The 14,900-nt window shown below is 45.3% G+C and overlaps 1 protein-coding gene and 1 long non-coding RNA gene across 2 annotated transcripts in view; one reads left to right on the top strand and one right to left on the bottom strand.

The window, feature by feature from the left end:
* Positions 1 to 9,067: 9,067 nt before the first annotated feature.
* On the bottom strand, positions 9,068 to 10,016 carry LOC140532548 (uncharacterized). Its single transcript, XR_011976571.1, has 2 exons — positions 9,888 to 10,016; positions 9,068 to 9,254 (listed from the first exon to the last, which is right to left on the bottom strand). It is a non-coding gene; the product is annotated as an uncharacterized lncRNA (long non-coding RNA).
* A 26-nt stretch (positions 10,017 to 10,042) lies between these two features.
* Positions 10,043 to 14,900, top strand: part of CMTM7 (CKLF like MARVEL transmembrane domain containing 7) — a 54,084-nt gene continuing 49,226 nt past the window's right edge. The window contains exon 1 of the mRNA XM_072651105.1: positions 10,043 to 10,657. Within this exon, the coding sequence (XP_072507206.1) occupies positions 10,466 to 10,657 (192 nt within the window). The 5' untranslated portion in view covers positions 10,043 to 10,465. The remainder of the gene's footprint in view (positions 10,658 to 14,900) is intronic.

Genomic DNA, 14,900 nt, shown 5'->3' with positions numbered 1-14,900 from the left:
CCCATGCACTTCAGTGTCTGAGTTTTGGGGGGGCATTTGAGAAAAATGAGGCCTTTCACTACAACCGAAGCACATGGCTCCATGAGACATGGAGAACATGTAAGATTATTGGGGGAAACAAGGAAGAAATTCTGTTTCCACAGGTTAAAATTCCCAGCTTTAAGTGATCAGAGTTGTAACCTAGCATGGTCAGATTGAAGGTCAGAAACTTGTGTGCCGGCTTGATGAGCTGTTTGAGGGAAAGCCAATCAGAGATGAGAACATGAAGTCACTGGCAGGGTCACCTAAAAATCCAACTGCACTTGCTTAATGACATACAGTGGGCATGTCATCTCAAAAGATTGTGACCCAGAAGAGAACAGACTAATCCGTCCTCTGATGGGAGGATCTGTCCTGCGCTAATGTTATAAAAATGCCCTCACTTCTGTATCTCTCTTTCTCTCTCTCTCCCCCTTTTTGAAGAAGGATGGAGTTCACCTTTGTCAAGACATTCAATTCCTCTGAACTCTAATAAATTTTCCTTGATACTTTTCAGTATCAAATGTGTTTTTAACAATTATTTTGGAGAAACATTTTACCTGGATCTTGAGAGCAAGGCCAGGGGATTAACTCATCATGTGGACACTTAAATTCACTGCCTTTGGGGTTCAGGGCTCTACAGCAGAGGTGTGAGGGCTAGTCAAACCAGATTAAAATGTTAACTGAGAAATACTTTATAAAAATACATAAAATACAATAGAACATAGATAATGTTAATATGTAGTTTTCTAAGTCACTATGTGCTTCACAGAGATCTTTCTGTACTATTTAAGTTTGCTATCACTACCCTACATATTCTGAAGTTATGTTTCTGAAAGTCTTTCAAAGTGAATTCATTGAATGGAACACAATTTAAAATGGTGTAACCAAGCCAAGTGACTGTAAAATAAAGGGTCCCCAGAGATAGCTTTTGAACCATCCCTGAACCAGGGCCATAACTATAGTTGGGTGATGCAGGGTTGGCCCCAGGGTGGGATAGTTATCCTTTTCTTCCTCCTGTCCAGCTTTGCAATGGGTGAACCCATATTGCTGGGCTCTCCCCCCAGTATTAGGAATAGCCTGCCCCAGGGCCTATATCCTCTCCTTGACATAAGTGCCTCCCCCACCCCAATCTGCCCTCCCTCCTTAGCAGGAGTCAGGCCTTCAATGCTATAGGAACCTGAATGTGTCCCAGGATAGGCATCCTTCTCCCCAACAGAATGCCAGATGAGCTCTCTCTCTCTCTCTCTCTCTCTCTCTCCTGCTCCCTTGCTCTCATCACAAAATTGACTAATTATGCCTCTGCTATAGACATACAAGTGACCCCTTCTCCCCAAAAATCCCCACTATTCTTTGCCATTGGTGACAGCAGTCACTGAATGTTTCACAGCAAACACACAAAGGGGAGAGCCGCTAGGTCAACCTGGGCTTTCAAAACCCATAACCTTTTAAGGTAATAATGAAGTTTATGGCCATGCACGCACACATACAATATAAATGGAATTGTGCTCATCTTCTTAGCTGCCACCAGGGCCTCCATCTCCAATCACAAATTATAATCTGTAAATTACAAATTTGTAAAGAGCCCTTTATAAAATCTGCTGACTTAGGACAAGCACACTCAGGGTCCCTTTGACTACACTAAACCTGAATGAGTTAGTTAAGGATGACATTGGTAAAATTCCTTTGATGTTTAGGGCTATATCAGTGGTTCCATTGGTTACTGTATCTCATTCTGTCTGTGTCTTCCTGCCTCCACTTGGGGAGAAAGGACTTAATAATGGCTAGTTTATGTAGCACTTCAAAGTTTGCAAAGCACTTTACATGTTATCTAAGGCTCACAACCACCCTGTCAGGTAGGTGCTAATATTGTCTTGATTTTACGCTTGAGGAAACTCAAGCTGAAAGGTTAAGTAACTCCCAGAATCTTACAGCTAGCAAGAAACTGAGGCAGGATTTGAACTCAGATCTAACACTCTACCTATCATGCCACCTAACATCCTTTGTTTTACCAAATTGCATCAGAAGATCTAGGAAAAGGACAGGAAAAAAAAGGTTCATGCAGTGATGTTTCCCCACAAGTCAAGACATCACCTCCTGATGTCATTGGTCCTCTTGGAGAATGAAGGGTGAACAACAATCCTAGAACCTGTTTCCCCAGTTTGCTTGCCCTCCTGTGGAAGGACCCCTGCCCACCCCCCCCCCCCACCCCCCGCTGCCTCAGCAGCGCTGGCTGAGTTACATTCCATTCCTGTTGTGCTCTGTAAATGATAAAGAGCTGTCAGGCTTGGATGGACTTCTTTTCTCCCAATCTCTACGTATAGTGGGCAAGTGGGGGAGTGAAAGAGTTTCATCACCCAGAGGAAAGCTAGACTCTTACGGGCAGGTTCCCAAGATCTAATTAGTCTTATGGCCAACATATTTTTAAAAGCCTGCTTTAAAACACAACTAAATAGTCCTGGAGCTGACAAAGAAAATATATAAATATACAATAATTTAATTAGATATTATTTATATAATACACCTGATACAATAATTTAAATAAATATGTAGCTCTGCCCTCAGAGCTCTCCACCTGAAATGGGGATTCAATTGATTCATCGTCTGGAACTTCTTAAGCAGCTATGTTCAGACTTGGGTTCAAGTCCTGACCAGGCCCCTTACTGTATGACCTTAGGTCTTTCTAAACCCAACTTCTTCATCCGTAAAATAGACACAGTAATCCTTGTGCTGCCTAATGATATAACTCACATTAACCCAGCGTTCCAATATTTGCAAAGCACTTTACAAAAGTTATCTCATCTGATCCTCCCAACAACCCTGGGACATAGGTGCTAAAGCCCTGAAGGTAAAGCTAGTAAATGTCTAAGGGGATTTTGAACTTGATTTCTGAATCAAGTCCCACGTTCTAACCACTACCCCAGGCTACCTCTTGTGGGCTATTGTAAAGATCAAATAAAGGTCATCTTTTTTTTTAAAGAACTTTTCATCAGTACAGAGGTGGATAAAAACTGGGGAAAGCAAGGATTTGTGTCCCCACCATTGAAGAACACACAGGTTGGGGGCCCACCCCAAGGTCTCCAAGACGCAACCAACAAATAAAACTAAACAGCTTTGTCTTTGAACTTAATTGCCTGTTACCCCCTTTTAGTTTTAAGGTATAGGTTGTTTTATGTTTAAGATTAGTTGTTTTTGTTTATTCCGTTATGAATAAAATAATATCTTTGCATGACTGAGTAGTCAATAAATGATTGAGGGCAAAAATAAAATAAAATTCCTCCGGTATTCCTCCTAACGAAAAAATGCTGGGCGTGCCGCTGTTCCCTTATTTTTTGCGAAGGTTTCTCCTTGCAGACTCTTCTTGCTTTGGGTTCTGCCTCCACTGGCCCCTCCACACCCACACATTCACACACACAAACTGAGGCTGTCTTTTCAAGTGTAACAACCACGAAACCAGAGTGAATGAGTAGCCAAGAAGGGTGAGAACTTTGTCTCCAGAACCTGGGCTGCTCAGTCTTCTGTAAAGAGTCATCATGCTCCTCATCTGGGGCCAGGGAGTTGTGGGGCAAAGGCAGTATATTTCCAGGAACTTGTATAAATCTAATCATTGACCTTGTCAAGTCACTGCCTTTCTGGGCCTCAGTTCCCTCACCTTGAAAAAATGGGATAATTAGTTGAGATTGGGGGTTTTAACCTGGGGTCCATGGATAGGTAGGAGCCTGTGAACTTGGATGGAAAAAAAAATTAGGTCTTTATTTTTACCAACCTCCAACTGAAACTTAGTATTGACTTACAAACACTCTGAGAAGGGGTCCAGAGGCTTCACCAGTCCAATGCCAAAACATTGAAAAAGTTAACAGCCCCTTGCCTAGGTAATCTTCAAGGTCCCTTACCACTCTAAAATTCACATCAATTCAACTGCTATGTGTAAGGCACTAGGGATACAAGGACAAAAAAAGTAGGAGTGAAAGGAATATACAATTATATAGTCCCTACTAGGCGCCAGGCACTGTGCTAAGTGCTTTTTACAAATAGTATCTCATTTGATTCTTATAATCACCCTACAAGGTAGGTGTTTTATTATCACCAAGTCCCAGTTGTGGAGGTTAAGTGACTTACCCAGGGTCATGCTGCTAGTGAGTGTCTGAGGCTGGATTTGAACTTGGGTCCTCCTGACCCCTTGTGCATCTCTGTCCACTGCACCACCCAGCTGCCTCCACTAAGCCCTTGAGTTTACATTCTGCTGGGTGGACAGTGGGGATGAACAAATAAATACAAAGTACTTAAAAAGAGCATCATTTTTAAAGGAAGAGAACATGAACAATGGCTTCATGGAGCAGACAGCAGCTAAGCTGTGTGGAGAAGAAAGGGTGAGAGTTTCTCAGATGGAGACAAGGAGATGAAGCACATTCCAGACATGTGAAGGCAGAGACTCGCTGGAGATGGGATGTCCTATACGGCAGATGGCTAGCGAGTCAGTGTGACCTGAATAGTACAGAGGAATACAAACTAAGCCTGGGGAGATAGGTGAGAGCCAGAGTATGGAGGGCCTTAAATGCCCTTCACAGATTATTAATTATATTAACTGTTAATTATTATTATATTAATATTATAGTAATCAATATATCAATGTAAGTTATATTTACTGTTATTAATAAAGCCAAGAGAAGGGAGACAACCAAACCTACTGGTCATTTTATGTGATCAGGTTGTCCTCAGGGCAAAGGTGGCTTGGGGGTGTGCCCCTCCCCTCCTTGAGGTGTTCATTTTTCCCATTTCTCTAAGAATATAGGAACATTCTCTCTGAGGGAACAACAAAATTTAAACCAGGGTTCTGAGCAAAGTCGATCCTTTCTGCTAATTAATGTATTTCTACAAGACCCTACCCATATTCCATTTATGCCTTCTGTGAGACAAATTGTACCCAGTTGCCCCATGTACTCCTGGATTCTCCTGCTGGTCTCTATTAGAAAGTGTTAATTTCTTGTGGGCCAAGTCAAAGAAGGAATAGGAGCCAAGCATGTTGAGATACAAGGTTGCTGAATATTGCTCACCCACTCCTTTGAATGCCTGGGTTCAGCATGACTGACTGAAGGGTGTCTTAGGACACAGCTATTTTGGAATCAGAGTGGTATAGTGGCCTGGGAGTCAGGAGAGCTACATTCAGTCTGACTCTACCAATGACTAGTTACCAACTGGGAAAGTATTTCTGGTTTGCACCCTGCAAAAGAATCACTTGGTCAATAAAACCTAAGAAGAAAGAGTAGACGTGCTCCAGGGATTTTATTTATTTCAGCATTCATTTGAGTTTTCAATCGCACAAAGGTACAAAGAAATCTGAGGGAACTGAGGCAGGGTCGTGTATATGGACACAGATTTTAACCCTGCCTCTGATTTCAAACCAGAAAACATGGGTTCCAGTTTGACCACCACTACTTCTTACCACATTGACTATGGCCATATTCACAGAAGTACAGGGGACTGTGCAGGACAGAGGACTCGCTTGTATATTTCATCTATCCCTAGTTTGCTTCAGCTACAAAGAAATTCATCACCTACAGGCCAACCTTCCTCAGTGGGAGGAACTGTTTCCCTTCTCAGCTTCCTGGGCTGGAAAATGACTAGGGGATCAACCTACTAGATCAGAGGATAATAGCTTTAGAATGGGAAGGGATCTCAGGAGAGAGCTAATCCCACTCCCATATTTTACAGATAAGGAAACTGAGGCCTATAAAGGTGAAGAAACAGAGACACAAATCTGGTTGCAAATCCTGGAGATTTCTGATCCCCAAATTACTGCTCTTTCCATGGACTCTCCTCTAAGGACCTTTCTGGTTCCAAGATCCCCACAACTGCTGAAGCTCTTTCTTTACCTCCTCTCAGAAGCTCTCCTTTTACTTGCCTAGCTGGGAAGAAGCACCTGGGGCCAGACAGGCCAACGGGCACCAAAATTTAGCACACAAACCAAACCCTCGGCTTGGCTCTACAGGCTTTTGTGGTGCTGCACACTGAGCAGCCCTGGACAGAAGCTGGGTTTCACTTTCCCGGTTTGGGGTGTGCATGTGTCCGGGTGTGAATGAGTAGATGTCTCTCATGTTGCCGAAACCAGTAACACAGAATAATGACCCTAGGGGGAAAAGTATCCTGCACCAACTCTCAGGCCTGTCCTCCCCACGGGCTAAGGATTCTGGGTCTCCCAGAGAATGGCAACTTTATGATCCATAGCCCAGAAGACTACAGGCTTGGTTTTGCCTTGAAAAATAATGGTTGACTTGGTGCTTTGGAATACCTTGAATCTCTGTGGGCTCTTGCTTTGCGTACTACACAGAAAGCCAAACGGGGAAATAGGTACTTATTTTTAGCTGAAAGGAAATCAGAATTTCCTCTTTTGAGTGTTGAGAAGCATGGTTCATGAATACTTTTCAGCAGTGTGGGTGTTTAGGTGACAAAAGCATGTATCTTATGATTCTCCAATAACTTTTTCCATTATTCAAAGTGGGCTGTGAATGACTTCTGGTTTCAGTTTGGAAGGAAGGAGACTTTGTCTTTGTAACAACACCAACAACCCCCATGCCCAGCCCCAGAACAAAACCCCAAACCATCCTATACCAGGATCAGTTTAAGATGTGAAGATTTCTGACTCAGGGACTACTCAGGAAGTGGGAAGTTGGAAGATTTTTGCAAAAATGTTTTTCATGAGAATTCAGAATGAGTAGGTGTGCCCCTAAATAGCTCTGTGAACTTGGGCAAGTGATTTTCTCTCCCTGGGTCTCAGTTTCCTCATCTGTGAATTGAAGATATTGGACTAAATAATTGCTCCCATCCCTTCCTGCTTTAGAAAAAAAGAATCAGTTCTCAGATTCTATTAATAATGCACTGTGTGCTTTAACTGTTCACCATCTGTACTTGCCATCTGTATTCACCTCATGGTCCTTCCAGAACTTTTCTATTTCTGTTGGTGGAGTGGGGCAGTTTTAATTTAATATGCTTACTCTTTCATTGCAAATCAATAAAATCCTTTAGGCAATTAATTACTCAGCAGTGAGTATTTCTGGTTTGCACCCTACAAAAGAATGACTTGGTCAATGAACACTTGACAATAAAACCTAAGAAGAAAGAGGAACTTGCTCCAGGGATTTTATTTATTTCAGCATTCATCTGAGTTTTCAATCGCACAAAGGTACAAAGAAATCTGGGGGAACTGAGGCAGGGTCATGTATATGGACTCAGATTTTAATCCTGCCTCTGATTTCAAACCAGAAAACATGGGTTCCAATGTGACCACCACTACTTCTTACCATGTTGACTATGGCCATATTCACAGAAGTACAGGGGACTGTGCAGGACAGAGGGCTAGCTTGTATATTTCATCTGTTCCTAATCTGCTTCAGCTGAAAAGAAATTCATCGCCTACAGGCCAACCTTTTTAGTGTGAGCCTGTATTAAGCTAGGTTAGTCCTCAGACAAGAGACATGCTACCCATCCCAGGGGCTGAGTCTGAAGCCTCCTCAGCTGTGTAGAACCTGCTGGGGCTTGCTTTCCATTAGCAGTCCCCTCAGAGAACCACTGCCATCTCCTCACTATGATGAGGCATGGGAATGGGTCTTCAGGAAAGAGTTAGATCACAAAAGCCAGCTAAATAAAAATATCAAAATGAGGAAGCCAGAAAGTACTGATTCTGTACTGAGAATGGTATTGGCTAGCTGTAGGGGTGGGTGGGTGAGGAGAATGCCCGAGAATCAGAAAGCATGCTGTATACCCCTGAGACTGTCTGCAGCAGCTCAGAATAGGCAAGCCTTGACCAAGGACAGCTCTCAGATGAACTTCTTGACTGACAGGCTGTCAGATGTGGAAGAGACTACCATATTATGGTAGGTGCTGTGGATTAGGAAGGGCTTTAAGATGAGTCCTGTCTTCAGTTTTCATGCTTTGGAGATTGTTATGTCCCGTGACTTACAGTCATCCAATATCCCCCAGTGGAACACTGATGTCAAAAAGATGGCAATAATGCCCAGTAATTCAGCAACCCAGTCTAGTGCTCTCTCAGCCAACAGGCAACCAAAAAGATTCATTGGGGCCATACTATGTGCTATAGCCAATCCCATCTAACTTCTAATACACCTCAGGGAAGACTGAATGGAATAAAAGTTCCATCCATTGCCCAAAAGTTTCACCCATTCTTATTCAAACAATTACAAGGGATCCTGGGAAAAAGCACAATGGCTCTCCACCTCTTACATGTTTGCCATAATTACTAATGGTTTTAGAGAGGCAGTGTGGCATAATGGATAGAAGGCAAGCCTTTGAGTCAAGAAGACTTGCCTCCAACACCTACTTGTGTGACCCTAGACAAGTCACTTAACAACTCAGTACCCAGACAACTTTCTGAGACTCTAAATTACACAAGGAGAGGCAACACAGTTTAAAAATTTGGTGGTTCTCAACTTGTGCTTTAGAAAACCCTGAAACACCTTCACTTTTTCTATATGAACCTTATGTTTTTCATTAGTAGGTATTAAAATAATTTTAGAGTTATGTCGAAGAATGAAAATTCGGTCAAAATTTTGTTTAAACTGACAGGTTTTACCACTGTGGAAAAGTTGGAGAACCACTGGGTTCGTGGATAAAAGTGATTGGGCATCTCCTGCCTCTGACGTATACTAGCTGCTTGGTCCTGGTCAAGTCATTTATCCTCATAGTGACCCCTTAAACTCTCTAAGTTTCTATGTTATGGACTCTGGAAGAAATGTCCATACTAGAAGTTCCCCACAGTCTGAAATCTCCCCCCCTTCCTCAGGCCCCCTGAAAAAATTGTTGCTCATATTTTTTTAAAATAATTCATTGATGCTTAAAACATGCACAGAGTCCCTTTCAAGCTTTGCATTCCAGAACACTCCCTTATAAAACAAAAGAGCGAAAACAATCCACAAAACTGTCCAAACTGACAGAGAATACATTCTGAAACCCTAATCCACCATCTTTTCACTGAGAAGAGGGAAGTGTTCATCATTCGACCAAGACTGGTCAGTGATTTTCATCAGAGTTCAGCTGTCTTTTCCCTTTGTTTTATTTTATTGTTTCGGGGGGCGGGGGGTGGTCTTAATCTGCAGTGGCAGCCTGGTAGAGAGGACGGAGCACTCAATTTGGAGTGAAAAAGACATGGCTTCACAATCCCAACTGAGACACTTGTGTGTGACCTCTGGCAACATGGAACTTCCCGGATCCCGTTTCCTACACTGGAAAAAGATGGGAATGGAAATCCAGTTCCAAATCATAATCTCCATGATCCACTGTAATTTGGTTCAGCCTTTCCCACCCCCACCCACCATGGATGGGCGCCGGCTTAGATCTCAGTTCTCCGCTATCCTCCCAAACTGCTGCTACAAACACTGTGGAATGTACGGGCACCTGCAGGTCATATGGATCAATGACCAAGGAAACAATTTGGGGGTATAATTTCTATATTCCCTGAGACTCAGCGCATGAAATAACTCTGGGGATGATTGGAAGGGAGGGGCTATTTGCGAGCTGCAAGTGGAAGCTTCCTCTCCCTCTCTCCACTCCCCAACTACTTACATTTTTAAGCGGTTTATCTGGGACCCCCTTTGGTACAAATATCCGGCGTAAGGCCCCAAACGTATTAAGTTGGGGGGAGGCGGGGCCGAATTTGTCGGAAAGCGCAGGAAACTCTCCAGCCCTCCAGGAGCATTCGGAGACCGCCCGGGGCCTGCAGCCCATCGGCCCACCCCATCTCCCCCAAGAGCAATAGGCCAGAACCGGCTCAAGTTTCCTGTGCCCTGAGGCTAGGTCCCACGCTAGCTGTCGGGGGATCCCAAAGGCCACTGACTCCGCTGTGCGTGAAGCGGTACCTGCGGCTGACACTTTGGGGCCTGTGCTGTCTCTTCCAACTGTCCCAAGGATTCCAGGGGCTCGGCCTTTGGGGCCCATTTGGGGATAGGACAGGCCACGGCTACCCGCTCCCTCAGCGGCTCGCTCAGCTGCTTTTCCCGCCCCCTGCCCCCTCCTAGTCCACATCTGGATCCTGTTCCGCCCGGGCCAGCCCGGGCTCTTCCTCCCCTAACCCCGCCCCCTCCTAGGCTCTGGAGCCGAAGGGCCGGCGGTCTGAGGAGCTGGGGCTCCAGACCCACCTCACCCCTCCCTCTCCCTCTCCAACCTCAAGTCCAGACAGGGCTAGGTCGGGCCAGGGTCAAAATCAGGGTTAGGGCCAAGAACAAATCCGGTCCTGCCAGGGGTAAGCTGACCCCATACAGTCCCTGGCCCCCCAGTAACCTGTCCCAGGGACCGCCCCGAACCCGCCTCTCCCCGGGGCGGGCAGCTCAGGTCCCTGCCCCTCCTTCGGGCGTCGAGTTTGGTCCTGGAACCCTAAAGAGGCTGCCAGGCTGGCCGGCAAGCAGGCGGGGGCTGGGGCTATAGCCGCGCCTGGTAGATGGACCCACGGACCCACAGACCCGGCGCCATGTCTCACGGCCCCGGGGTCATTCGCACCACATGCAGCAGCAGTGGCATCGTAATGGGCGCGCCCCCACCGGGCCCTGCCCCAGTCCCGGGCCCCTCCGAGGGGCTGCTGGCCCGCGGTTACCCCACCACCTACCCCGCCTTGCTCAAGGTGGCTCAGATGGTAAGTGGGGGGCAGGCAGAAGAGGAGGGGGAGGGTAGACGGGGTGTGGGAAGCATCCTGGGGGAGGTGAGAGGGGGCAGAGACCACTGGGGCTTCTCCCTCCTCCCGGCGTGCCGGGGATAGTCTCCTGGAGTTAGTCGGAGCATCCCCATCCCGGCTGCGGTGGCATACCGACCCAGCGAGGGAGAAAAGGGACTGCTCTGCGTACGGATTCCTCTTCGCCCACTGCCCTCCAACTTTCTCCGCGGATTACTCTTCACGCTCGGATCTCCCTCGCTCTTTCCCCATTCCAACCCCTATCTCCTTCCCAGTCGCCTCTTTTGTCTTCACCTGTAATCTTGGTGCCCGCCTCTCCTCCCAACGCCCCCTCCTCCCACCCTCCTCTCCCAGCCTGCTCAGTTTACCAGCCCCCGGGGAGTGCGGGGGAGAGGGTTGACAACCCAAACTCTAGGTCCCCTTCCTCCCCATTTCCTCCTGGTGTGAGTTATGGCGTCTCCCCCCTCTCTGAGGGAAAGCAGTATTTCACCTGAAGGGACCTGAAGGGAGAAGGCCTCTCCCTCCTCTCGGATATCTACCCCATTCCTTCCAAACAAGAGTCTACTATGTTTGCGAACTGTTTCCCCTCCTGGGCCCTGTTCTAACGCAGCTTTCCTGAAGTCTCTCAGTCATTTCGTCTGGCAAAACATCTGCTGTCTTAGGGGGCCACAAGCTTTAGAGACTCTTTTCCTCAGGAAGCCGCTTTGGGGGATTCTGACTGTTGTGGTCTCTCCTCCTAGAGCACCTTCAGCGAATGCTTAGTTTCAGGTGAGAGTTGGATGGGTCACTCTTTTGGGCTCTGGGAGCCGAGGAGTGTGTTAGGTTTTCGAGGAACGTAAGAACGGGGACAGAGCAGTTCTTGAAGGTGTTTACAGAAGTGTGGGATACTGATTAGGACGAGGCAGTTGTGAAAGTGTGAGGCGTTTCAAGTTTCAGAATCAATGTTAGTAACTCGAGTCTGATGTTAAAACCAAAAAGGACAGAATCGGGAAAGCTGAGTTAGATACAGAGAGGCCACAACTCCTGGAGGATGTTGTGTAGTCTTTTCAGTCTCCATGACCCCATTTGGGGTTTTCTTGGCAGAGACACTAGAGTGGTTCACCATTTCCTTCTCCACCTTATTTTATAAATGAGGAAACTGAGGCAGACAGGGTTAAGTGACTTTCCTCTTAATTGTCTGAGGTTGGATTTGAACTCAGGTCTTCTTGACTCCAAGCTCAGTGCTTGTCCACTGCATCATCTAATTGCCCTCCTGAAAGGTGTAATAAGCTTATATTTTTAGCTCTTACCCACTCAGCACAACTTTTCAAGGTCCAATAGTGCAAATGTCATAGATTTTAAACTGAAAGAATTATGCCCATTTTGCTGAGGAAATGGAGGCTTGCAGCCATTAGTCAAGTGAGTTGCCTTGATCACACAGCTTGTGTCAGAGGTGGACAGTACTTCTGACCCCAGGTCCACTACTTTTCCCTCTATTTCTTAGGAGGGAGGGAGGGCCTGCCTGAAGCTCCCAGGCATGGTAGGGAGAAGGCAGAAGGGTTTCTGGCATTAAAGTGCAACTTAAATGTGAATTATTAATATTGTTATTTATTCAAAATTCATTCACCAAGCGTTCTCTTATCTTCTTTAAATATACTTGTTAACAAGTGTGAAGTACAGGGGTCATCTCTCACACCTGCTGTCCCTTCTGATCAAATGCTAACTTTGTGGGAGGAAGGACTGCTTCATTTATTTTGGTCTTTATATCCCCCATACCAGCACAGTGCTTGACATGTAGCAGAGGTGCTTAATAAATGCTGGTTACTTGTTGATTGAATGATTTGTCCCATGTTACTCTTTTACCTGGCCTTTCCAAACCTCTGCTATCTCTTTCTTTTCCCTCCTCTCCTTCTGGTCCATTTAGTTGAGCTCACTTTTGAGGTTTAAATAAAAACTTCCAGATGCTTCTCTTTTGAGATGATGGTCCAGTCTGGCCTTTTGAAAGTGTACCTTGACCTTTTTTTGGCCATTGGAATAGTGGGAACAAATGAGTGAGTAGGATGGGAGGTGAAGGGATTGGAGGTGGTGAGAGGCGGAGACAGAATAACTTCAATCAGGTTGTGACTAAGAATCAAGCACTGGAGTAGAGGTAGGTGTTTATTCCACAGTCACTCTGAGGCCCTCAAGGTGCTAAAAATACTGATGGGACATTTGGGTCAGAATATCTTAAAGGGATTATAGAGTGAAACCAGATGTCCCTGTCCCAAATACTGTCAGATCTCAGCTGATCATCAGTTTTGATGAGCTCGGCTTTTTCCTTCCTTTTTGTTTCTTGTTACAAGAGAATGGCATCCAGGGAAGGGGGAAGGGTAGGTTCTGGAAGTGAAAACAAAAACGAAAGATATCAACAAAATTTTGAAATTTTTTTTTTTAAAGCAAACTAACTAGAAATCATGTCTGCAACTACACTGTCAAAAATTAAAAAGAAAACATAAAAAATATTCCTTAGTCTTGAAGTAAGATAACTCACATCGAAAGAAACATATATAAGGCAGCATAACTTTCTGTAGAACGTTTTTGTAAAACCTGGTATTGAAGACAGTGGGTAACTTGTACAAAGGAAAGAGCACCAGAAATGACCTTGGGTAAATAATGATTCCTTAAGTCTCAGTTTCCCCCATCTGTGAAGTGAAAAGTTTGAATCACTTATACTCTAAGATCCTTTCCAGCCCTAAATCTATGCTCCAAAAATTGGGTGATGGGGATGGATATGTTTTTCTTGGTAAGGACTCTATAACTTTAGACATTGAGATGAACTGGTGGATCATGGAGAAACAGCTTTCCCCCTCCCTGAAAACATTGGCCTCAGCGAATCAGCCAAGCACTGCTCTTCAAACGAACCCTAAAGGATAGAACAGCATGGAGATGGATTGAGCTGGTAGAAAATGCTCCCCCTCCGACCCCCCACCCCCAATCCAGACTATCTCACGATTCATTGCTCTCTGTGACAGTTTGCAGGTGGCAAAGAAAGACCTCATTGCTCAGAAGACACAGAATTGAACTTTCTAAGACTGAAGGAGTAGTTTTCACTTAGGATTTTCTCTGGGTTTCTTCTTCAGAATGCCCACAGTGACCCACTGGATTCGCCATAACTGCAGGTGTGGGCCATGAATGAAGTTCCCCAACTTAGGTGAATATCGAGGATTTTGACAGTGAAGTTTTAGTGATGTAGAGTCTGGTTAGCCAAGACGTTGTAATAACTGGGTCTACTTGGTTGCTAAGGAGCAGTGATTGTTGCATCCTTTGAATTTGTATCTCCTCCACCTCAGATAGTACAGGGCACAGACTAAGTCAATAAGTGCTTAATAAAAACTGATCGATTGATGCTCAGACGTCTAGCAAGAAGGTTTGGGGGGAAGAGAAAATAATGGCTCCCCTGAAGTCCTTAGCAATGGCAGAGCCATTCACACAGTCCACTTGGGGCTGTTTCACTACCACCACCACCCTCCAATTATTAGCGGGGATCTTCAAACCAAATCTGCTGGGGGCCAGGTTTTTGCTATTAAAACAATTCACAGATGGGCTCTATTCATGAAACAAGCTTTTATTAAGCATCTATGATGTTCCTATTATGTGCTAGACACGAGTTCAAAGACATGGAGGCAAGATAGGCAACAATATGTGCACAGGAAATTAAATATGAAATATATCAAGTAATTTCTGGCAAAGGCACTCGAAGCTGGAAGGATCAGGATAGACCTCCTGTGGGATGTATGACTTCCCCTGAACCTAGAAAGGAGCTGAATACTATGAGTTAGCTCTGAGGAGGCAGTGCATCCCAGGCAGAGGGGAAAGCCTTTACAGAGGCATGCCAATGGGAAATGGGATATGGTATATGAGGAATAGGAAACAAGTCAGCCATAGTGTTGTCATTCCCACAGTGCCAGAGAAGGCTGAAAAAGCTGCCCTTAAGACGTGCTCCTGCAGTCAGGCTGTAGCCATTGCTCCCTGGGAATTCTCTCCTACCCCTCCTCCCTCATCTAACACGTTTACCAGTGGCTAACAAAATGATGTCCAAATGCTTCTTTTTCAGTCTGTCAAACTCATACTTCAGTCCAGTAGAATGTGAGGTCCTTGAGGTCAAGGCACATGTTTTTGTCTCTTTTATCCCCAGTCTATAACGTAGTGTTCGGCACGTAGTAGTTGCTTAATGGTAAGCGATTAAGGC

The sequence above is a fragment of the Notamacropus eugenii genome, chromosome 3 (assembly GCF_028372415.1).
Source record: "Notamacropus eugenii isolate mMacEug1 chromosome 3, mMacEug1.pri_v2, whole genome shotgun sequence".
NCBI classification, from domain to species: domain Eukaryota; kingdom Metazoa; phylum Chordata; class Mammalia; order Diprotodontia; family Macropodidae; genus Notamacropus; species Notamacropus eugenii.
This window is presented reverse-complemented; position numbering and strand designations above follow the sequence as displayed.